Source organism: Siniperca chuatsi, linkage group LG6 (genome assembly GCF_020085105.1).
Source record: "Siniperca chuatsi isolate FFG_IHB_CAS linkage group LG6, ASM2008510v1, whole genome shotgun sequence".
NCBI lineage: Eukaryota > Metazoa > Chordata > Actinopteri > Centrarchiformes > Sinipercidae > Siniperca > Siniperca chuatsi.
This window is the reverse complement of record NC_058047.1, coordinates 3,743,602-3,769,669: the sequence shown is the minus strand read 5'-3', so window position 1 is coordinate 3,769,669 and position 26,068 is coordinate 3,743,602. Positions and strand designations below refer to the sequence as shown.

Below are 26,068 nucleotides of genomic sequence, written 5' to 3'. Positions count from 1 at the left end.
TCCAGTACAACACCATCACTCACTATGACCTCAATGCTAAAACATTATACAAACATAACTCAACACCTCTATGACCATGTCAACACAAACTGCGCAATAGAGGCATCATAAAAGTAGACTAGGTTGTACAGGTTTACTGTTGGCACTGATGTTATTTAAACTCAGTGTCTAATGAGGTAGTTGTGCTTACATATGTTGCTGCAGTGCAACCTAAAGTCAGAGGGCTGCACTATGTATGCAACTTTGCTGAATGCTAAGTTGCATCAAAGTGCACGCCATGAATTAAGGTTGCAACTAACGATTATTTTCATTATCGATTAAGGAATGACTTATTAATGATTTAATCGTTCGGTCTATAAAATGTCAGAAAATAGTGAAAGATGTCCATCAGTCCAAGGAGACATTTTCAGATGTCTTGTTTCTTCCTCACAGATGAGAAGCTAAAACTAGGCAATTAGCGTTCATGCTTAAAACATGACTTAAATGATTAATCGATTGTCAAACTAGTTGCCAATGAATTTTCGGTCAATCAATTTATCAACTGATTATTTCAGCTCATGAAGGTGAAGGTTCATAAAGTTCAGGGGTCATGCTACATACATAATTCAAGCTATTTTTTTTTTTATTTTGATTGAAACTTTGTAAAAATTAACTCGATTTATTTTTTAACTTAATATTTACTGTTAAAAAATAATTTTGTGTGACCAGTTTGCATATCAAATGGAGTCACGCTGTTTTATATCATTGTAAACTTCAATGTTTGGGTTTTTGACTGGTGGCCACACCAAATGAGCAATTTGAAGATATACCCTTGATCTCTGGGAAACTGTGATTTGCATTTTGAACTACTTTCTAACATGTTATAGACTTTATGTTTAATCTAATAATTAAAAATAACATTGCAGCCCTGGTTTATGACTCTTGATGCTTGCACTGGCTGCTGCAGGGGTTGAAACTCTGATTTCTTTTTACAGGAAAGTCTCGCTAACAACTAGACTAATCAATGTTGTGCTCTGTCAGTTTTGATTTCCTTTGATATTGGCGCCCCTATTGGCTCTTGGAAGTCTCCTTGCACCTCAGTTGTACGCCTACACCTAATTAGTGGCCATATAACTGTGCAAAGGGTTACCACCATGAACTTGTTGCAGGTCCGGTCCGTGTGAACTCTTGCATTGTTTGTGGAGAACGTGTTTTGGCTGTGGAGCAAAAGGGCGGAAGCCTCGCAAGCTGCTTCATAGAGTCTAGATTGGTCAGCCCTTTTGAGACCTGGCAGTAATTTATTAGCTAACATCTGTGCTGCTGAAATGCATCCTTTCATTTTTTCATTTGGAACCTTTCCCTCTCTTTCTTTGCTCAGCCCCAACATGAACAGATTTGCATGGGTGCTCCTTCGTTGGTACCATAATCTGTACTGTATTGTGTGGGCTTATGTGGAATGATTGGGGAGGCCAGGTTTATTTATCCTTCGCTGTGAGGTTTACATTCTTCCTTTCCTCCCTGCTCTCTGTCTGCTCCTTCATTCTTGGCTCCCTTCTCTATTTTTCCTACTATCGAAGAGATAACTGCTGCAATGCATACATTGTTTGGAGACCTACAGGGTGGGGAATTAACACTAGCTGCCATCCAAATGCTGCTCATACATTGCTGTCCCCAGCCAGTTCTAAAAACCAAAATATTTGGCTGCCTGGTAATTCAGTAAAAGCGGCTGGTGAATTAAAAAAAATAATTTCTCTATTTATTATCGGGAGAGGGTTGTGGGTTCACCAGCTACGGTTCCATGTTGTTGTTCCACGAAGATCATTTTATTATCCTCTTTTTAAGACCTGCTGGGTATTGTTTACTGCAGAGACTTCTAGTACAGTCGGGTGTAAGTGTTTTGTGTGACCGTTTGAAAATGCGTTGTCCATTCTTACAGCAGTAATTAGCGTATATTATATCTTCTTAGATTATTTCAGCACCCAGAGCTATAACTAATGATCATTTTCACTAATAATAATAATAATTAATTTCAGTCTCCAACTAGCAAATGTTTTTACTTAATAATTCACTTAAACAATTTACTGATTATTAAAACCCTTGATTAATTTTCTGTAAATAGACTAATAGATTAGTTCGTATGTGTTAACTGAACTGTCACTGTGTGGAGTTAGTTGAATTTTGTGTTACTCACCATGTCCTTTTATGTATGGCTCCCTCTGCCAGTCTTTTTCCGTGTCCAGGTGCTGATCGACCCGTTGTTCCTGTCTGCCTCAGGCAACCATGTCTCGTGCCCGTCAGCCCCCTCTGGTCACTGGCATCTCGCCCAAGGAGGGTGCGGCTTGGACCAAAGTCACCATCCGTGGAGAAAACCTGGGCACAGGCCCAGCCGATCTCATCGGTAATGCATTTGTAACCACATGACTAACTTTCTATGTTTGTTTAATTTTTAAAAATACATTTTCGTTCAGCAATATTGATTTTCACGGAGGAATGAAGACATCCATTTTCATCCTTTAAATGCCTCCCCTTGATATTTTTTCTTTATAGAATCTGTATGTAGATATATAAATGAAACGTCAAGATAAATATACAGTATATAGATATTTTTTAGATCCGCACACAGATATAAATATACCGGTATAAGATGTCAACCCATTATGTAATTAACATTTATTTGTTTTATTTTAATTAGTAATTCTTAGGTGATGATTTTTATTGTTTATATCTCTCTATGGTAGTTGCTTTTTGAAAAATAGAGACACTGATGTTGAGTAAATGTAGCTGCTTTATTTTTGTCATTTAATTTTTGCTCTAGTATGTAAAGTATTTTGTAACTTAAGTCGTATTAACTGATTTTACTAACTTATCCATCAACAAACCACAGCGGCCCCTTTTTTAAACAGGCTGGTGTAAAGTTTGTTTTTGTTTATATGATACGTAAGTGGACAGGACGCCTGATTCTTTTTCCCCTCCGGAAAAAGAAGTTCATCATTTTTTCACTATTCAGGTTTTACTTTCATGACAATTTAATAAGTTGAGTAAAAAAAACTGTCTAAACTTAAGCAAGTTAAATATAATAAAATAAAAAATAAACAATTAAAATAAATACTAATTACGTCAAGCATTTTTGTAGAGAAAAATTGTTGTTGTTTTTTCAGCAGTAATTAACTTAATTTAAACTGGCTGTATAAATAAATGTTTAAAATGTTTAAATAGGTGTTGCATTATAACAAGTAATTTCTAAATTGAGGCAGTTCGGGTCTTCTGTAAAGGTACAAAAAATTTTGTTGACACAAAGCAAACGAAAATTAATTTGAAAATTTAAAATCTGTTGTACCATTTCATTGTGCAATTATATTTTCATATAAATTGTTTGTGAATATATTGTACATGTAAAAATATTTTGAAGTCTTCTTTAAAGGTTACACCAAATACAAAAAAAGATCTCCCAGCCTTGTGGTATGAGCACTCCTGCAACTTAAGTAGAGAGAAAAAAAAAACATAACAAAAAACTCCTGCAGACCAACCAGATAAAATATTGAGATATTTTGTAATTAAATGTTGCTTCTCCTGGGACAATTCTGCCAACTCTCTGCAACACACTAAAGACACACTTTTTTTCTTTCTGTAAATATTTTGATTACTGTATGGCATAAAGTGTATGCCCAGTTTGAGAAAGTCAAGAGCTTATCAACGTGCATTAATGTGAAAACAGAATGGTTGTTCGTGTGTCTTTGTTTTATGATTTTCAAGAGCCACACAGATGGACTACCTCCATCATGTTCTCATTATGTGTTTGAACGTCACACTTTTTCTATGCCTATATTTTCCCTCATGTTCGCCAGTTCCTCCTCTACCCTACTTCTTTGGTTTGAGCGGAGGTGGGGAAAGGGGGGGACAGTCCAGAGGACTCAAACACTGCTCCATGCTTGGCAAGCCGTGCTCTGGCCTGTGATACAGGTCTATTTCTGACCATGAGTGTCCCTGGGGCCCGGAATTAGTCAATTAGATATGCACAAATGTGTGTGAGTGCTTATGTATTCAAACAAAGTGGCCAGTAGAGAACAGAGGCAGGAAATGGAGCTCTAATGGGCATATTATTCACAGTTTTATGGGCTATTTGTTGATCAGCTTTCACAGGCTTTTATGATGTTTGATTATATACACGTGAAGCTTCCTGAACCCCTCGGCTGGACATGTCAAAGTAATCCCTGTGTCTGTCTTCTAGTGTCCAAATAGTTTTCAAGAGGGTTTAAAAAGAGGACGACAGATGTAAGGGCAGAGTGCACACTGTGCCAGTAATGGGCCACTTAGCACTGAAGTGACACACATTAGAGCTGAGTGAGAGGAAGGAAGGTCACGGCCACCCACACCCATCGCGACCCCAACTTGAACTTTGACCCGTGGTGACAGTTTGACTAAACTTGCTGATAGACGCCAATTTTTTTTTGAGTGAGCGCCTCTTGTTATAGATTGTCTGTATGTGTGTGTCGGTGCTATATTTAATTTATCTGTGCTGTCACTGTGTGGCTGTATCTCTCACCCTTTTCACCTTTTCCCTCTCTCTTCCATCTCAGGTCTGTCGATCTGTGGCCATAACTGTCTGCTGACAGCCGAATGGATGTCAGCCAGCAAGATAGTGTGCCGCGTGGGTCCTGCCAAAGACGACAAGGGAGAGATCATCGTCACCACCAAGTCTGGAGGTCTCGGCACCTCCACGGTCTCATTCAGACTGCTCAGGCCAGAGAGGATTGGTAAGGAGGACTCACAAGACTGAAAATCAATTTTTGTTCGCTAGACTGGACAATAAGAGCAGATCAAAGTTGCAACTCGAGCTGCAGCTAATGGATATTTACATTAGTGATTAAACTCTCTTTTTGTTTTGATTAATTTCTTCAATGTTTAGTCTATAAAATGTCAGAAAATAGTGAAAAGTGCATGTCACAAGTTCCCAGAGCTCAGGGGTGACGTCTTCATATTTGTCTTTTTCCAACCAACAATTCAAAACCAAAAGATATTCAATTGACAATGATATAAAACATATAAAAGCGGCAAATCCTCAAATTTAAAAAACTGCGTTTTTGCTTGATAAACAATGAAGACAAACAATAAATCAATTATCAAAATAGCTGCTGATTAATTGTTTTAGCACTAGTTGCAACCAAGTCAAGTTTATTTAGACCAAAATTACAAGTTTGTCCCAGAGGGCTTCACAATCTGTATGACACCCTCTATGCTTACAACTTTGATTCAGATAAGGAACATTTTCCACAACAGCCGAGGAGAGATCCCAACTGTGGGCAAGGGAGCTGTAAATATTTCAAGTCTACAACTTAAAAAAAAAAACACCTTCAAATAGACAAAACATAAAAAATTAATTGTTCACCACTTTGGCAACACAGACATCACATTGATTAAAAAAAACGCTGCAAGTGAATAAAACACAAGCAGATTGAACAATCCATTGGCCAAAGACTGATGAACACATCTGGTCATGTGATTGCGCTGAAGTCAACCACACGACAATGATGTTGGAGAATGAGCTAACAATGTTTATTTTAGTTAACAATCTGATTCCTTGATTCCAATATTACTGGAGATACTGGCTATACACAGCATTAGCCTTTTACTAATGACTTGCGTGTCCCCTGGAAACGTCTGTTTCTGTGTACGGCTTGAAGCATTTCTGTATTTGCAGCACATTTCTTTAGTGGCAGAAAACACATGCAGGACCTAAAAACATGTAATAGGTGCCGTATGTACAGAGTAGAGTATACAGAATTTGCACTCGTTTAATTACGATATGAGAAACGTAGTTAAAATATTAGGTAAATAAAAAGTAAAGTATAATATATGGTCAGTATGGCGCTGCCTGAATGTGCATGTTTGTTTGTGTGCAAAATATGTTTGAGACAGTGTATGTCTGTGTGTGTGAATGCACATCTGGGATGTGTTGTTGAGCTCAGTGACGTGTGTCACGCCTCTCCCGTCCTGCCCTGTCCTGCAGGTATCCTGGACCAGTCTGCTGTGTGGGTGGATGAGATGAACTACTACGACATGAGGACCGACCGCAACAAAGGCATCTCCCCCCTCTCCCTGCGACCCAGCAATCCACTGGGCATCGAGTTAGACAAGTACTGACCGAGAACATACGTATACACACACACAAAAATCGCTCAACACAATCACACCGCCATAAACACACTCGTTCTAGTTATTGAGTCATGGTTTACATCCCTAAACAGAAACAAACTCTCCCCATATGCAGGCGTTTGAAATATTATGCCAACACAGCAATGGCTGAACTGCCTCTAACCGCTGCTCACAGGGAGTGGAAACAGAATAATTGTGTATAAAGCAGAGAGGACGACGATAGAAAGGGATTTGGAAAGAACTGAGGCAGCGACCCACACACATGTTTGTATACCGCCTCAGAGCAGGCAGCATGGTGCTGCCTCCCACGCGCCTGGCAGGGAGTGCAGAAGTTGTAATATATAGTTTGTGTTGTCAGGTTCTGGCATTTCTAGCTTAGTGTTTGTTTGGTTTAGAGGGGCCGGGGGCAAGTGACCGCTCGTGGCCAGAGACGAGACCCCCATAAACAAGCTGTACCATGCACTTGTCTCCCAGGGTTGCATTAAACATCAAGTATAAAAAGTCTACACAATTCTCTTTGACAGTAATGTATCAGTGCATCTTAACAGTTTGTGTTGATCTGATACAGGGAGGGTTTTAGAATAAAATACTACTTTGAGCATTTAATAAAAGGACTGTTTGTTATTAAAAGAGCATCACGCATCTTTGTATGGTGATGTCACTGTATGGTTATTCAGCTGTAGCTGTTTGCACCAGCTGTTTGTAATGTCATACGTCATTTAATAAGCGGAGTTTGAAAAGTCTCTAGATTAAAACAGGTGGCACCACACAAACTAGTCTGTACGTAGAGTTTAGGTGTTACTAAATATGTCCACATGCTTAACTACAAGGTATAACTATTGAGCAGCTGACAAAACTAGCTTGCTACAAAAACACAATATATGACCTGCATAAAGTGAGTGGGGGTAATATGCTTGTTACAGACAAAGCTGCAGTATCTTCAGAGTTTATATTACAGATAACATTAGAGAGCAATAGTTGCACAACTGTTGTAAGGGACTGTCTTCAGTAACCATCTTGGTATTTCCTGATCTAAACTGAATACAATGAGGATTATAAAGGGAATGAGACCAGTAGCATTTTGTGTTGTATTTCCCTCAAATACACTCACTTTTTGTACATTTAAAATTTTTCTTGAACATGAATTTCACCGCACAGAAAAAACTGAAGGTTTTAAAACACTTAAACTCTCATCTTTGATACAAATATTTATACCTTTCGAAGCTTGCAATTTCACTCGAGTTTATCATCTGAACCATTGCAACATCTCCACCTGCAGTAATAATATTTAGTGTGTCGGTGCTCGTGTTTGGGTTTATTGTATGTTCTTATACAGAATGTGTGTTTCTACTTGCATATATATACTTAAATAATGAGGAAACTTGCACTTTCACTCTGTTATGGTAGAGTCTCATTTAACCATTGCAGTAACTCTGCAGAAATAATATTATGTGAATGTGTTATGTGAATTATGTGAAATATTATGTTATATTATGTGAAATAATATTATGCGTATGTGTTTATACTTACTTCTAAGTGCTTCTGGTTTTCTGTGCATTTGTTTGTGTGTACATACGTCACCAAGTGTGTTCTTGTATTTGGATTTCTTTCACAGACCTTAGACCTTAACACTGTACTGTCTGTGTGTCGTTTTTTTTTTTTTTTTTTTTTTTTTTTTTTACATATGTGTGTGTGACTACTGAGTGGGTGGTGGTGATGCTGGGGGTTTGGTTTGTGTAGGCCACGGGTCATTAGTAGAGATCAAGCTTCCCTAATGAGTGCTGGGTCCTCCAGGGGCACCCAGGCGTCACACACTGCACTTCCCACGCCAAGCTCTCCCAGCCGGGTTACTTTTTGGCTGCACACTGCCCCCTGCTGGAAAAGCTGACCCCAACATCACATTAGCAATGTATCTTAATATTTACACAATCCCTTTTGCCAATCCCTCCTCACTCACAATTTGTTATTAATAGCTATATTTATACATTTCTTTTTCTTTGTTTTACTGTCATTACAGTTTGTACTGCTTGATTTGATCCTTGGTGTTTTTCTACTGTTTATATACTGTGCATCTGTACGTCTTTTAATACAGTGGAGTTCTTATTTGTCCCACCTTTCTTCTGTGTTCATCTTTGTTTATTTGTCTTCTCTCAGAGGCAAAATCCCACAGAAAGACATGGAGGTGACATTTCCTGGAATGAGTGGAGACTTTACCAGTGAGAACTTCTCTGCCACCTGGTACCTCATAGAAAACCATTCAGGCTCCAGGTAGATCATTTGTTATCACTAAGGGGAACAAAAAGTCAAAGCAAAAACTCAATCTAAGTTTTAATTTACTGGAGACCCACCAGCAGTTGGCTTGCATCATACTTTTGTCCTCAACTGAAGTAACTAGACAAGAGACAGGAGGCTTACAGGGTGGTGCAGAGGTAAAACTGAGGTCTGGGATTAATTCCCTCTGGCTTGACTGGGCACACCAACACCGCCAGTGGGAGTCTGGCATGTCTTAGTCACTGTGATAGCAACTCCTACTGGTTCGTTGAGGTGCGTTTTCAGCATTGTAGGGTCTGTATTCGTCCTGTAACACTCCTCGCTGGCAGATGAGATCAGTGGCAGGTAAATCCATGTGTTGCGAAAGAGACATTACCTTTTATACCCTCACCAAGCCGAACAGAGGATTATGGTCCAGTAGAACTGCAATTAATCGAATAGTCAATTGACGGGAAATGAATCTGCAACAATTTTGATAATAGATTAATTGTTTAAGTAATTTTTCAAGAAGTTTCCAGCTTCTCAAATGTGGATATTGTCTGTTTCTTTTACTCTTCTATGATAGTAAACTACATATATTTGGGTTTTGGACTGCTGGTCAGACGAAAAAAGACCTTTTAAGGACATCACCTTGGACTGAAATTGTGATAGGCATTTTTCATAATTTGCTTACATTTTACAGACCAAACAATGAATTGATTAATCGAGAAAGTAATCAATAGATTAATTGATAATAAAAATAATCGTTAGTTGTAGCCCTATGGTACACACTGGGAGAAAGTAATGACTAAATTGAAAAGAAAATTTGTTAGACAGAATACATGGGGATAAAAAAACAGAGGATTTGTTATGCTTGGTTTTATGCCGTTCATTTTGAGGTTATAGTTTGTGGGCCGAATCTTCACGCAGTCATTTGGTCCTTCAGAGACCAGTTCGGTATGTAGACAAGGCAGCCTGCAGACGCAAAAGCCCTGAGCCCAGTTGACTGTCATGTAAGGGCAGAGGAGAGTTATTTTGGACTCTCCTTGCTTCCTCTCCCCCTGCTTAGCCTCCCAGTAACCCAGACCCCAGGATCCAGCATGACCAGGGGCCTATGTTTGGATCTCGCTGGGTGACTGTTTCTTCCTGCGGAGGAAACCTCACTCAGGACACTGACACACAGACACACGTACTCACATTGGCCAAAAATGTGTGTGATTGTGTTTCTGAGATACACGCTTGTGTGTGAGCTGTGCAGTAAAGCATATGTCTCTTGATAGCAAAATGGCAAAATATTGTTAATGTAATGTAGTGCTGATATGATTAGTTGACTAATCGATTAGAAATTTCAATCACAAAATGTATCGACAACAATTATTCAATCATTAATTGTTATCAAGTAAAATGCCAAACCTTTGTTGGTTCTGGCATTTCAAATATGACGATTTGCTGCTTTTCTCTGTTTAACATTGTAAATTTGACTGTTGGAGCAATTTGAAGACATCATCTTGGACTCTTTTTTTCCCCCCAAAATTTTGCGACATTTTATAGACTAAATTAATCGATTAACTAGACGAAAAAAATGTAATTATTGAAAGTAATCACAAGTTGCAGGCCTAATATAATGGTATGATCATTTTGTTTTTCTTTCCTCAGTTTTGAGCAGTTGAAGTTTGCAGCCAGTAATCTGAAGAAGCAGGCTACTAAGAAGAATGAGGGAAGTCTGGCCTATGTGAAAGGAGGCCTCAGTACATTCTTTGAGGCCCAGGACGCTCTGGCAGGTGAGAGGCATTAACACATTTTTGTGTGCTGTGGAATCGCACCAAATGGTCTACAATTAATACACAAACTTCCAAATCATCACTCTGCATTTCTGCTCAGAAAAGAGCTCTTGATTTTTGGAAAGTGTGCAAGTGTTCGTGTCTCAGGATTTCTTCCCTCCACATGCGGTTTAGTAGCGGTTGATTAAAGAGGCTCATTTGGCCTCTGTGTGAAAACCCTCCACTTTATGCTACAGTTACACCAGCCAACCACAACACGGCTAATTCACGTTCATCAAAATGAGATCAGCTCTCACCTGTCACACACAGTCTCACTTGTGTCTCGTTAGAGCCTGGAAGTGGACACACACACACACACACACACACACACACACACACACACTTGGCCACATTGACTTTCAGATGCCAAAAAGATTTCAAGGTAGCAGAGACTGACTGCTGTCGCCCTGCCAGGTACCTCAAATCAATTGTTTGCTTCATCATTCATACTTTTGTCTGTTTACTCTCTCCTCCCACCATAGCCGCTCAGTTACTTCCCCTTACTATTTATACATACACTTTTTTGCCTCCATCATTATTATTATTGCTTTCCGTATGTTTGTGCCCCGATTGGGAGAGAGGCAATGTTTTCATTGTTAGTGGCTGAATCTAAATAAACGGAGCAGCCCAACACAATGCAGGCCAGAGTATTAGGACTGATAGTGCTGATAACAGACCCAATATGACCAATGGGAACAATGCACAGTCATTCTCACGTTCAGACTGAGCGTGCCTACTGTGTGCCCACTGCCCCAATGGGAAATGTACAGTCTCTACAGATGGAGGAAGCAGTACACCATGGATGGACTCAAGTGACCTGTGAACCAAGAGGGCATAATGATGCTTTATGACCTGTGTGACAGGATGGGATTTTACTGTATTGGCCCGAATGTAAGATGACCCTAATTATAAGATGCCCCACTTGCTTTGCAAAAACTTTTTTTTTTTAATAAAGACCATTAGAAGATAAGGAATGCTTTGAATTAAACAAAGTGGACACATATAGCATGTGTAACACACTTGAAATCTAATGTCAAATTCATATAAAAATAATAGTATTAGTAAAATAATTTAAAACAAAATAACCAACAAACATGTTGTATAGTTTCAAGGAGAGAGAGGTTTTACCTTAATAACAGCTCTGGTAATGTTTGGGGAAAGTTTTCACATCATACATTTGCCAAACTCACCAGTTAGTCCTCATCCTTAAAACCTTTTCTCTTGTAAAAGGGAAACATGTAATACTTCCATTAAAGCTGCACTAATCAATATTTTTATATTAACAATGGCTGTGAAAGGTGTCGCTTGTAGTGACGAACCCACAGAGAATTATCACCAGCATCTGTAGGTGCAGGCAGCTGTGAAAACCCTCTAAAACCCCACTGTATGCTACCTGGCCTGCACCAAACAAAAGTTAGCTACACGCTGGCGAACATAATCGAGCATTTATCCAGACAGATATTTCCCTCAAGAGTTGGTCTAGACAAACAGAGCTATAATGAGAGTTAATATTTTGCCTGAGACACTACTCCAAATTAATGTTAACGTTGCCCTGTGTTTGCTGGATGAGTAAATATGCTTGGCAACACGTTTGGTAACACGTTCGCAATAATAACTTTATAAGGTAATAGTATGACAATGTTTACAGCTTGCTCACTCAGGTGACCAAAAAATCAATTTAATGCTGCTTTAAAATATAAATCGCACGTCTGTGTAGCTTGTACAATTGTGTTTTCAAGTTCAATACTTTATGGTCAGCCTTTTTGGAAGAGTTTCCGAATGATTGTTTTAGCTGTTAGCATTTTCCAGGCTGTCCTTTTTGAGCTTGACATTTTTTATGCTTTCCCCTCGTTTTCACTTTCGCTCTCGTAGGTTCAGCTGGCCTCACTAAACACTTTTAGGGCTGTCTAACTATAACGGATACACTATAAACAGACATCAAGACAACAAGAGCAGGTACACATTTTATTCAGAGAGTTGGGAATCTGTAAACGTCTACTTCTCGAATATCATACAACTCCAATTTTTAAAATATTGTTTTCACAAAAAAAAAAACATTGTCTCATATATTCGGACCAGCAACTTGACTTAAAAGATCATTTTCAAACTTCCTGACTCCTGTCTTCTCACCATGACTCATTACAGCACTACAACATCCTTTCTCGGCCAAGATTTGGCTCTTAGTCATAAAAAATGAAGTGGTAGCCCAGAATGGATAGCTCAAGTGGAGATATTCTGTATACTAGGTATGGTCAGCCAAACCGACATACCAGCCGGCATGCTGCTAGCAGCCAGCCAGCTCGAGACAGCTCTGCAATAGCTCACTGCCAGGCCTAGTTAGCATAGCTGTCTGAGCAACTGTGAATCCTTTCTTTGTCTCTCAGCAGCGTTTGGCAGGTCTCTGTTATTCTGAGTCATTCCAAATGAACCTCACCTGAGATGTAGCTGTGAAAATTTAAAAGAAATTAGCTGTGAAAAAAATAAATTTACAGGGTGCTTGTGTGTTCTCCTTGTTCAGAATTTGCTGTGTTAGAAGTTGCTATAGTGCTTCCAGCCCTCTCAATCATCATCAAGTCATTTTTGTCTACTCTCCTGTTTATTTTCTGTTCTGCTTGCATGTGAGATTTTTATTGATGACTTTAATAGATGTCTGGAGTTATTTTTTAATACAAGTGTACTGGGGCTAGGTGGAAACAAGGCAGAGAAGCCAAATCTGGGAAAAGAAATGAGGCGGATAGAAAATATTTAGAGCAAACAGCAGGACTCTGACTTAAATATCCGTGGGGTTTCTCTTCCTCCCTCTCTTTTTCTTGTCCCTACTAATTGCTTCTTAATTACTCTCCAGTATAGCTAACCATCTCCAACAGAAATAGCAAAACAAAATCCCATGTCTCTTTTTAATGAACTATGAACTCTGTGCTTAAGCACAGCGTTTAGACTTTTACATCTGCAAACCACAAATCTTGATAATTACAGTGCTGTTTGGGTTAGTTAGCTAATGTCGGCTTTTGGCAAATGGAGAAACAAGACTGGGAGCTTCAGCCAGCTCTTTACGCTAGGGTTGTGTTCTTAAAGCTTCCAAAGGCCATATCAGAAGTGTATGATCAAGTTGCAGGCCTCAACAGATTTGCATGGTATTAGGAATGAGCTGCATCCATTGCAGAAGCATTTATCCAAATGGCACTACAAGTGCATGTATTTTTTTAAATTCCATTTTATTGTTTTTGCTGTATTAATGAACACAGTGAGCTGCCGTCTAAGTTTTTACAGCACCACAGTAATACCTGGCTTAATGTTACTTTACATTAAAAAGATAGGTGGTGTACAGATGTTTAATGTGGGGAAAATTGACCATTGGCATCATATCGAGAAACTGTATCGGCACATATCACGAGTTGAGGTATCAGAATTGGTATTCGGAGAAAAAAGTTGGATGGGTGCATCACTAATTACAAGGGAAAAAAATTTAAAGTTCAGAATGTCAAGAACATATCTCATTGTACAAAAAATGAATGAGACACGCAAATTTAAGAGGAAAGAGAAAAGAAAAATGTGATGTTCTTTAAAGATATATTTTAACTTTAAAATCACAGTATGTATAAAGGTGGGTGGACAACCCGGAACATAAATGAAGACAAAGTATTACTAATGTATTAAAATCAGGATTGCGTGTATTTTTAATGGGACTTCCGGTAGTGGGATAACCCTAACCCAGTGGGTCCCTAAATCTGGGCAGAGCAATCACTCACGCAGGGTCTCGGGGTCAGACAGGGTTCACATGAAGTCACAGGTTAAATCCTCTAGATGTCAGCTTCTTTTACCTTTGTCAGGTGGCCTAGTTACTGGGTGTAGAAAGTTGGAAGTATGTTGTGAGGCCAAATGGGGATTTTAATAATGTAGTTTCGAGCACATATATGTTGAATTTCTGAAGTGTCATGGATTAAATCAAGTCTTTCTTACTAGTTTTGAGGTCAGATAGTGTTTTGTAGTGGACTGATTGTTATGCTAGTTGTTTCTGCTTACCCCATTGGCAGATTTTTTGTTTGATATGATATTTTACTTGTTTGCAGAAGGGAATGTTTGCAGTGAGGAAACAAGTGGTCCTGTAAACACTTCATGTGAACCACCACAGACTGGTGAAAGAAATGGAAGGTTTTTGGCATAGCGACTGTTTGGTCGTGGAGCCTCAGTGACAAATTGAGCCATGCTTCTGAGACAGAGCTGCTCCGTCTGATTGACTGACTGACAGACTGTCAGGGAGTCCAGGGTTGTTTCTACTAAAATGTTGAAATTTGAGGTTTTTCATTGTTGTGTGAAAAGGAAGTCTCCCAGTGATGCAGGAAACGAAATGGCTACCGTGTTCCAAAAAATGCTAGATTCCCAGGGCCTATTCCCTGAGCCCCCAGCCCCGGCAGGAGTCAAAACATCTCCAGCTTTAGAATCCAGGGACACTGTATTTTTATTCTTATTCATATTTTTTTTTTTCCCTCGACGGTTCCAGGAAGTGAAGCGGGAGCTGCGGCTCTTCCTCAGGTCCTGGCTGTGTGTGTTATCCGGACTCTGACCTGATGTTTAGGTTAGCTGTGACGTCATCAGCCCTTCAGTGTGTGACAGATGCAGAGGACACACAGCTGGCAACAGGGCAAGGGGGAGTGTGGAGACGTGAAGCAGACCTGCAGTGTGTGTGTGTCTTAGTCTTCCTGTGTGTTCAGCCCTATCAATCCTGTGCTCTCCCGTATACACTCCCACGTCTACGTGCCTTTGTCCTAACCTGCATCTAGTCGGTTGGTGAGCAGCGAGAGGTCCACGTAGGGCCATCAACGTCCATACTGATTAGGCAATGGCATGTTTGAATTGGGTGTTTTAAGAATACCTCACTCTCAGCCTTGAGGCTTCTGTCTGTCAGAATGGACCCACATATTTATTTACAGAACTCTCCCCCTTCACTTTGCCTCCCGCTCCCTCTGCTGTCTCCAAGCTCTGCTAACAGCCAGTATTTGTAGTGGAAGAAGTGTGGGAGAAGAAAGAAGGCAGGGAAGTGGAGAAAAGAGAAATGAAAGGGTCGCTATCCTCTTTCTTTTTTTCCATGTTTCTGTCTCTTAACTTCATTCTTGAGATGTCTGCTTGTTGCATATTTGAATCGTTCCGCAAGTATGTATGAGAAGGTCTCCTAAACCTTCTCCATCTCTCTTCCACTCTGTCAATAAACCCACATTGCAGCTCTCAGCACCCAGCTGCCCACTACTGCACACCATTTATTTATTCACTGGGGTAGCCACACCACTCTTTTTTTCTCCCCTCATTCCCTCTTTTCAAATTCCCTCTCCCGCGTAAAGCTCTTTATGCTAAGTGATGGATTCAAGCCATCAGAGGGTTCCTCCCACCTCCTCTGAGCAACAGTCATTTTTGGCATCCAGACCTCCAGTTCTGCTCTCCAAAATGTTATTTTTTAGAGAGCTGAAAATCTTGAGATTCACATTACCTCCAGGTCAAAGGGCTCCAAGTGTCCCAAGACCACAAAACTGTGCTGTTAATGGCTTTGGTTAGGTGAATTGATCCAGTACAATCACCACTGGAACAAGGTCAGGTCCTCTGTTTTGCGTGGGAACAGGCTCAAGGGGGGGTGGGTTCAATAGCAGCATCTGTGGGCGGAGGACCGGCGAGGTTATCTCCCATCTACCACTGGGGTAGGGCCTGTTTATTGTTTTACCTTCGGTTCCTGAAATTGAAAATGTTCCTGTCTCAGGGGATTGCACGTTGGTTACACTACAGTGTAGAGAACTGTTTTCCACTTTTTTTCTTTTTCCACATTTCTTACCACCTCAACATTCATATTAACATTTCTTATCTCTCTGATTTTATTTCAATTGAATTCACTGTATTTTGTTCACCACAGTCCTTTACAATATAATATTAGAATTAATACTGACTTCTGTGTTGCAGCGATCCACCAGAGGCTGGAGTCTGATGGTACGGAGAGAGTGGAGGGATCAATGACCCAACGACTAGAAAACATCCTTAACAGTAAGCACCTTTTCATTTAGAGTCCAACCCCTGTCATCAAGCGACCCAAGTGTGTCAGAAGTGAATGGCCATGATCTTTCTCCCAATATTTCTCCATTCACTGAAAAAGCTAGTAAGTGGACCTTGAGTTGAGATTATTTAGTCACACATACTGATCGCAAGGTCCCAGGCTATGATACATATATTTTTAAAAAACCTTTAAACTCTGTTTAATATATTATTTAATGGCTTTATTTCTTATATAATCTACATATACTATATCTTTGGCATTGTTTGACATCATTTAGGGCCCTTTTTGGGTTGTGTTTCTCTCCCTGCACATTACTTTGAATTGTTATTTTTACAGTATGTCCTTGGGTTGATTTTTAACATTTTCAAATAAAACTCAAAATGTAAAAGAGTCAAAGTGATTATGAGAAGAGACAGTCTGATGCTCTGTGCTGCCCAGCTTCACCATCCACCAGTTATCACACACTGATACACCGTCCCCCGACCAAACACATGTACACCATGTATGTTCAGCCGCCTTTGTAGATCTTCCCCTTTTTAACAAGCAGATCCTGTGTTCCCACCCTCTCATCTCATACATGATAATGTGACTCCTCTAATGGAGGGTCAATAAGCAGGTCCTTTTCCCGGAGTCTAGAATAAATAAACTTCCCAGCCGGACATAGCTTTCATCCCTACAGCCCCAGACTTGTGGGCCCATGGCCCAGTGGGCCCAGGCCACCGTTCACCCCCAAAAATCCATGTGTCAAACACACACCGCCAATCACAAAATAGGAATGTTAGTTTCATGACAACTCAGATTTGCGAGCGAAAAATGTGAAATATTCCTCTGATTTTGTTTTGGGGGATAAGTTTTGTTTTGATTAGAAGAACTTGTTTTTTTTTCTATTTGACGGCACATCCGAGGCCACCCACGAAGCCAGTTAGTTGTGCAAAGGTTCCACTAAGCTGTCTAAGAGATAGCTGTCACTTTCTCCTTAGCAGCTCAGTATCTACTGTGTCAGATGACATACAGAGCAAGAAGAAAAGTAGAGACTGACATTAAGAGGGAAATGTGGTATCAACATTTATTTTTATAGTATCCCAGTTTCTCATTTTCTCCTGCCTCTTCACTCTTGCTCACTCTCTCTCTCTCTCTGTCTTTCTCGTAGGAGCGAGTGATACTGCAGATACTCTTTTCCAGGAGGTCTTGGGGCGGAAAGACAAAGCTGACTCCACACGCAATGCACTCAACGTCATACAACGTTTCAAGTTTCTCTTCAACCTGCCACTCAACATTGAACGCAATATCCAAAAGGTACTATCCGCATACACGTATGTACAAAATAACAACAGAAACACCAGCACATAGAACTATTACGTATCTACAAAATAAATACAGCTTCCCTTTGCCTCCACACCAGTACACTTGTAATACTGTCATTTGAGTCCTGAGCTATGTGCAGTGTGATATTGGATCAATCATCAAGAGAGAGAACCTTCAGCTCTGAGTGATGGAGGAGGTGAAAATCTGCTTTACCGTCTGCACTCTCAGGACTTCCTTTAGCAAAGAGTGTTTAGGTCTGGTTATTTGTGAGGCTATTGTTTTTATCTTAGTGTTCATGAAACTAATCTTAAGTTTATTTAGCTGTCATAACAGGACATTGTCATCTAAAAGTATGGGAACATAATCGGAGAACAGTGTTTGCACTGTAGGGTGCACAGAATCATGTGGGTTAATATTCCTCAGTTATTGTAAAACCCAGCAGAGCAATCATAAAACCTAATGGCTCCCATGAAAAACATGCCATTACAAGTCCACCAGCATTTGTAACTTCACCTCATTTCACTTTACTTAACTTTATTGTCCCTCCTGACAGCATCCATTAAAAATACAACAGAGGACATTCAGCACATAAATACATAAATATATACATACAAACATAACCCTAAGAGAACAGCTACCATAAAAAACAAGAACCTAGCTACTACTACTTAACAAATTTAGAAACATAATAGCAGAAATTGCAAAGTAATTTTTATATTTGTTGCTTTTAATCAAGCAGCAATCTCTGGGGCTGAAAAATGGTGGTTCAGCATCCAGGCTTCATTCGGCCCGCCTCAACTCCACCTCTTTGCCCATTTTTGGATTAGCCGGAGTCAGGGACTGCCAAGATGGCAACGGCCGGAGCCGCCCACTTTGAGCTTCACAATGGCTTAAAGTCCTTTTTATTACAGTGTTTCCATTGCTATCTATCCCTAGTATGTACAGTATATTTGTTTTAAGGCACAGATTGGATGGCTGTCATCCAGAGGGTGGAGCTAGAGAGACTTAAATACACTGTGTGTCACGATTGATGAGTTTAAAAAAAACAGCTTGGGCTGCATTATTAACTGAACTGACTTTTCTCTCTCAGGGTGATTACGATGTGGTGATCAATGACTATGAGAAAGCCAAATCTCTCTTTGGCAATACTGAGGTCCCTGTTTTCAAAAAAGGTGAACAGATTTTTGATTTCCTTTTTGTTTTTTTACCTTAACAAATGAATGAAACTCTTTCACTTATTCTCTCCATTTTGAATATTCTCGTCGTGAATAAATTTGTCTTCCTTTTACTCTGCTGTAGTGTACGCTGAGGTTGAGACGAGGATCGGAGCTCTGAGGAGTCTGTTATTGGAGAAACTACTGCAGACCCCGTCAACACTGCACGACCAGAAGAGATACATCAGGTCTCTTTACATTTTTATAATCCTGCGACAGCTATTTCATACAATCTGTCTGTATTCCTCCCAGTCGTCATGTTGTGGTCTTTTCACATCTCATACTTTGATTTGTTTTTACATAACGGGTTCATTATCTACATGTTAAGCAGTATTTTTCCCCTATCCGGCGGTTTTCATATTTCTCAGTCTTTACACGTGTCACACAATCTCTACACACTGCAAACAGTCTGTGAACATTAAATATAAAGCCATGACACATCTCTTATGCTACTTCATTACCTTCCTTTTGGTTTATTTGATGTCTGTCTGTGTCATCGTTTACCAGAACTTTATCCTCCATTCACTTTCTTCAGTCTGCCTCTCACTTTTCTCTGAATGTTCACTAATCTTCTCAGCTTTCTGTTGTCCCGTTCTCTTTTTCTGTTTCTATATTTCCCTCTTCCCTGCCTTTCTTTCCCTCTTTTTTTTCCCCTCTATCCTTCTGTCCATTCATACTTGTGGTCTCTCCCGATTTATTATTGTTAAGACCGACCCGTCAGGATCACAGAGACCAGTTCTCAACCACACGGCAACATCTTTCATCCTGCTGCATTAAGCACGGTTCTGAACGCCCACTCAGCTCCTGTTTACTCTTGCCGTGGATGGTGGGAGCTGTCTGAATTTGTGTGTGTGTGTGTGTGTGTGTGTGTGTGTGTGTTTTGTGCCTGTGAGTCTTTCTCAAACTTTTGAAAGATGCCACCTAATGAGAAACAAATGAGCAGCTGGTTCATAGGATGACAGTAGAGGGAGCCAGGCCACAGCTCAGAGAGTGAGTCATCTGACATCCCACAGGTCACTGAGTGATGCCCAGGAAATAAACTCCTGGGAGACAGATGATTGTGGGTAGAGACATGGATAAGAGGGTAAAGTGTTTGTAGAGTTTGGGGCAAGAGGATCGCAAAATCCTCTTTTTTTTTTTCTGATTATGAATTCACACAAAAATATGAAATGTTCTTGTCTTTTCGCTATTTGCTTTATCATTTTGTATGTTAGATTTTCGTATGCTCTTTTACATGAATGCATTAATATATTTCCTTGGTGAATTATTATTATTATTTCTTATTTCCTGTGCTTTGAGTTTATCTATATTATATAGTTTCTATTTGTATTTACAAATTAACTTAAAGCCACTATGTGGACTTTTTATGTGATTATAACATCTTTCGAAACATTTAGATTAGAGCCTGGCTAATACAGGTATTTAGGGCTGATACCAATATAGATGTTTATAGATAACATAAGTTATATTATCTGTGATGAGCTAAAATTGTAACCAAAATAATAATGGCCCAACCAATGTATTGATGGATCATGTCTTTTTTGCTCTTCCCACTTGGGGGCGCCAAAGTCGGAAATTTTAAAATTTTACACCTAGTGGCTTTAAAGGATTTGTAATTAATCTCTGCTATTTTTACATAATCTGTGCCTCTGAGGCATAGTTATATTCTTTTGTAGACTTTTGGATTGCTTAATTTGAATTGAAGCATCCTGATTTTTTTTTCTACTATACTTACCTTTTACTTTACCTTTTCTAGTATCTAAAATGTGGATATATGGATACTGAAAATGTTTTTTTGGCTATGACTGACTTCTCTATGGACTTTGCAGTTTAATGTGAATCAGTACACTATATAAGAATGAATAAAAGAGTGTAGAAACAACAAATGCCGATGCTTCCATACAGTACAGGCTGCAAGGGGCAACTGAAATGTTTGATGAGCATGCAGGGTAGAGTACCAGAGACTTGGATAATCTTTGCCAAGGAACATGAAGCTGTTCTAGAGGCTTGTGGTGGCTTGTGCTTTTAAGTTAAGAGTGTTCTGCTCTCTCCTCCTTCCTCTGATGTCTACTGTACCTGCTAGTCAGCACCTCGCAGGAATAGGTGTGGATTTTCCTCTTTTCTTTTTTGAATGTAAATGTTTTACACCTGTGTGTTTGTGCCCGTGTAGGTACCTGTCTGACCTGCACGCTCCAGGCGACCCAGCATGGCTGTGCATCTACGCTCAGCACAAGTGGATCTTGCAGCTGATGCAAAACTGCAGAGATGAGTTCATCAGTGGCCAGAGAGGTGACTAACTCACATAAGCACACACATGTCTGAGCTGACTTGCTTTACACAAGAAGTGAAAAGCCCCTATTTAGTGTTTCCAGTAAAGTGGCTGGTGGATGTCATCTGAGTCTGAAGGTAGCTGCCTCTCTGTCGTACCAGCTCTCTGCTTGCATTTCCCTCCCTGTCACCGCCCTCCCCTGCCTGTTCTGCTCGAGGCCTGCGTGTTTATTTTTTCATGAATGTATGAATAAGATGAAAGTGAGGGAGCATTGGCTTTGGATTTGGGTTTCAGGGCTTGACATGTTACTGCACACGCACACATTCAAACTCTCACTCTTTCTCACTCGCACACAGCTTCACAGATGGATTGGAACAATTAACCCCAATTAAGCTGTTCCTCTGTTAAATCAGCCAGCAGAAAAATGGGAATGTGAAACTGTCCGCTCAGGAAGAACAGCGATTCGCCAACCATACTTAGACACACACACACACACACACTCACTCTCCTACACCCATACTTACACAAAGGCACCCATACAAATACATTATGAGTGGGTGGCTGCTTCACATAGTGCAGCTGGAATATAAACATGTCTAATGCTAAGGGTAACAGTGGTTTCCGGGGCTCAGGCTTGATGGATCTGGGGGTCGGTTTGCTCCCTGCCTCTCCACAGTTAAATATCATCTTGATTATCATGTCAGGGATGGCCCCATTTCAGTCCACATGTGCATTCCACAGCAGAGCAACATGTGGCAGGGAGTGTATCTGAAATTGCATGCAAATCACATGCAACCCAACTATTCAGAAAATTGCTGGTTTGCAAAAATGCACTTAAACACATACACAGAAATGCACATTGACAGTTAGTTTATTTACTTTAATATAACAGTATAAGACATAAAATACAATGCTGTCACCGCATAAATAAACAGATTTACTGTGCACAACAACTCCTCTTACCTAAAACACATAACAGGTCATTTGTCAGTGTCTTCCAAAATAACCTATATGACTTTTCCAAACAAGACTCACGAGTGTTTCCTTATCTGCTACATCTATGTTTAAGCTCTCTCTAGAAAAATATCACCTTCATATTTAAAAGAAACCATACTTGACTCTTTCTAGCTGGCGGGACATGAGTTGCGGTCTCCACATTGAGGTCATGCGATTTGTAAATCCACCCCGACCCCACTTTTCTGCAGCGGTATGAATAACATCACTTTACCTCTGCCACCGAGAGAGGACAGTCAATGTTCACACAACCACATGAGGTCACTTGAAGGCGTTTTAAAGGTACCCTGTAGAGTTTTCTCATAAATAAACACAATTCTGTTTACATTCAGTATTTATCATCAAAACATTTTTCAAATATTTGAATATTTTTAAATCTGCATCGTTAACATCCATGTTAGCAGTCCTTTTCTTCCCTGCCTTTTGCTGGTTAGTTTCTTGGCTTTGTAATGCCAATAATTGTCAGTGGAATAACACAAAACCATGAGCAGGAATATAGATCTTGTGCACACACATAGGCATCCTCGTTTTGGGTCTTGGATTTATTAAGGAAACTGGACACCATGTTCCAAGATGAAAGTTGCTCAGTGGGCACGTACGGCAAAAACGTTTCTCAGGCTTCCTTAGGCTTCCAACTTTTTGGGCACAGGGAGCATGCTCAGTAGAGTCCTTCTCTGGCTGATATATGATAGATGAATCTTACATTTTTATTGGACCTAAGAGATCAACTTCTCATAACACAAAAAGTCGTGTTGGAGTGTTTCTGATGCTGAGAAAAATGTATTCACTGTTTGGCTGTTTCTTTCGAGAAAAAGTGTTTTTGGGCCTGTGGTCATCATGTGATCTGCAGATCTGACTGTGGCCACTACACCAAAAACACCTTACAGTCCAATGTTGTCCCTGGTGGCTTGGTTTGGGTACTAGTAGGGTACACAATACAAACACAACAAGGACAACTGCATGACTACTGGTCAAAGACACAGGGTACCCTTAAGTGTTTAAACAAATTTTCCAGTGAGGACAGTCTTCATATACAAAATGACAAAAGCATACACACATACAGAAAGGTGCGCATAATCCTTCTGTTTTTATGTCATTTCTGCTCTTGTTGTTTGCTGCAACCAGCTGTCTCCTGTCCCCTCTGTTGTCACACTTTACTGAGAGTCCCCACTTCTTCCCCTCACCCACACACACACACACACACACACACGGTAGCTATTTACCATCCCCAGTCTTTGCTGCTCTCCTCTCGCCCATGTACGAAAGCCGTGCCTCTTGAAACATCCCTCCACCCAAGCAGCACTTGAACAGCCACCATCATAAAACCACATCCACTGCATTCCCCCAGCCCCACTCTTCCTCCACCTCCCTCTCACCCTTACCCCTCCTCTCAAAATAGCCAGAATCCCCCTTACCGGTACCTCACAGCCTACTGGTGGCCTCCTCTTCCTCCTCGTATCACATTTACCAGCTCAGTGTATTTATAAGCCATCTTTTATGCTATTGTCAGCATCACACGTGGCAGGGATTATTCCTCTGTGATGGATCAGCCATTTCTGCAGTAACTGATGTCATTTTCTCTGTGTCTTGTGTTTCTCAGCCCAGAATATGAGGCCAGAGGCCGTTCTGGTGTAGTTATGATTCCGTTAATTACGGTATAAATTGCCTTAAACGTGAAATAGACCCATCCATCTCTGTTGAAACAAAAGCCTTAAGCCTGAGTTTTCTTGTGAGGAAGCATAGCAGTGCAAGTTGCTTCCGTATGTCTAAACACTCCCATTGTGCCCCCGTGCTGCAATCTGACTCTGCCCGATTCAATTATAAACTGCAGTACTCTTACTTCCTGAACAGCGCTTCTTCTGCCAATATCAATACAATTAGCAGGAAATTTTCTTCGTAGAAAAATAGGTTTGTCAGTGAACAATTAGAGGGATTCTAGTGTTCGTACATTTGACTGGGAAACATGCAGTTTCCATTTTAAGCTCAGTCAGTACCACTCTAGGAGAAATGTGTTAATTATTACACTTCAATTAGCATGCTACTCACGTGTTTGCATGTGTGTAAGGGTGGGGTGGTATATTCTTGAGGGTCATTTCAAGTTTTACTTTTCTCCTCCAAGAAATCCAGGAACTTATTAGTTTATTTTTGAAATTATAAATATAAATAAATATATTGAAAAATAAAGAACCAAAAGATGAAAAAAGCAAGCTGAAAATCTACTTTTAAAAATACAGTTTGCATGGCTGCAACACTCGTAGTTTTCCAATGTGTTGCCTTTTTACTGTCTTGGAGGTATTCGGGAGCTCATTTTACTTTTGGTTACCAGATGCATCTTCTCAACTGCCAAGGCCTCAAAAGAACTTTGTTTACTATAAAACATGTTGGTCAGTGTTTTGAGAAGAAAACATAACTTTTGGGTCTGTGAGGACAAAATATAATAAAACATGGGTTAAAAAAAAATCTGTATTTCTTGGGTGAAATTCAGTACAAAATGACTAGTCATATATATATTCTGTTGCATGGGAAAGAAACTGCATTTAAACAGGAGTCAGTAAGGTGTGTGCGTGTTTAGAGAGAAAGCAGGAGTGTGTGCAGTCAGGGTCAACGACCCCTTGGCGAACAGGAACTCATCCGACCTTCAGAGAAGCATCAGACCTGATGAGGAAGTGAGCAGAGGTGACACACATTGTCTGTGTCTTCAACACACATACACAGCGGTTCCTATATTTTAACCTTCAAAGTTTTTGCAAGAAAACAGCACAGCAGCGTAATTAACGGTTTGAACACTTTAAGCACACATGCGCACTCACACCTAAACTGTCTCACACACGCAGACACTTGTGCATTCTGAGGACACCGAGGCTTCAGCTGGCACCTGGATCAACAGCAGCTCTCATCCCTGTAAAAAGAGAGGAAAACATCACAGAGACAGACTCTGCACAGATCCATAAGGACTATGTCAATGTGTTCTCTGTGGGTGTGTATGTGTGTATAAGTGTAATGTGAGAAAGCTTCACGTGTTTACAGATAATCTGACTCAATTGAGAATTTCCTTACATTTTCTAGACTGGATGGCTGTGTTGTGTGCACGGCCAGCTCAACCGCATTTGCTCCTTTGCTTGGGGATTTCTCAATACTTGCTTACACTACATTCAGTCTGTGACTCACCAGTACACTTTTCTGTGTGTGTGTGTGTCAGACACTTGTTTTGGAAATGTGGCCATCCGTTTCCCTTCATTTAGACAAACTACATGTAGGCGTATTGCAGAGATGCACAAACGTGTCATTTATGTTTCATTTTCATTGTAGTAAGTTTGATCCCTTCTCAGCACTGCAGTGTTTCACTTTCATTCCTATTTGTCAAAGTTCACCCCCTTCTTCTGTTATCCTAAAGTTATCTCACAGATTCATTGCAATAAAGTTATCTCACTAGCCGAGATAGGAGTGTGTGGTTGCAGAAGGTCTTTCTCATTTGTCGCTGCTGCAAAGCTCCCCATTGCCATCTAGTGGAGCTCTGGCGCTTGCCTAAGGATCAGACGTGACTGAGCCCAGTGTGGCCGACGTAAACCCACTTCACCCCAGTGCTCACAAAGCCCACAGCTCTGTTTCCTCACCCTGGAAACAACGGGACATTCTCTCAGCTGTGGGCCACGGCAGAGATGGATCAGAACACAAATAAAGAAAGGACGAGAGGGGCGAGGGAGGATTGTTTGGTGTGAAAGCCTGCTGAGCTTATTGAGGAATGTGGAATTATGAAAATGGCTTTTTTGATTATTTGATATCTGAAGTATGTGTTTCTTTTTCCTCCGAGTTCATTTCTCATCTCTTGCCCCCCCCCCTCTCTCCCCATGCTTTCGCTATGTCTGTCAGTGGATGTCGGAGCTCTGGACCCGGAGGGGGATACCCGTCCATCGGCCCTCGGCAGGCTCAGCCACACTGCGTCTCTGAAGAGAGGGAGCAGCCTGCGAACACCTCGACCCAGCAGTGAGTACCACAATCATATTACAACTCACCCACACACTCAGTGCCT

General features: G+C 40.4%; 1 protein-coding gene across 1 annotated transcript in view; it reads left to right on the top strand.

Moving 5' to 3' along the window:
- The window catches only part of exoc2 (exocyst complex component 2), a 47,999-nt gene that overhangs the window by 10,831 nt on the left and 11,100 nt on the right, over positions 1 to 26,068 (top strand). The window contains exons 2-12 of the mRNA XM_044201033.1: positions 2,203 to 2,377; positions 4,557 to 4,733; positions 5,987 to 6,113; positions 8,287 to 8,400; positions 10,039 to 10,163; positions 16,146 to 16,226; positions 17,387 to 17,532; positions 18,632 to 18,713; positions 18,841 to 18,943; positions 20,926 to 21,044; positions 25,909 to 26,022. Of these exons, the coding sequence (XP_044056968.1) occupies positions 2,260 to 2,377; positions 4,557 to 4,733; positions 5,987 to 6,113; positions 8,287 to 8,400; positions 10,039 to 10,163; positions 16,146 to 16,226; positions 17,387 to 17,532; positions 18,632 to 18,713; positions 18,841 to 18,943; positions 20,926 to 21,044; positions 25,909 to 26,022 (1,306 nt within the window). The 5' untranslated portion in view covers positions 2,203 to 2,259. The remainder of the gene's footprint in view (positions 1 to 2,202; positions 2,378 to 4,556; positions 4,734 to 5,986; positions 6,114 to 8,286; positions 8,401 to 10,038; positions 10,164 to 16,145; positions 16,227 to 17,386; positions 17,533 to 18,631; positions 18,714 to 18,840; positions 18,944 to 20,925; positions 21,045 to 25,908; positions 26,023 to 26,068) is intronic.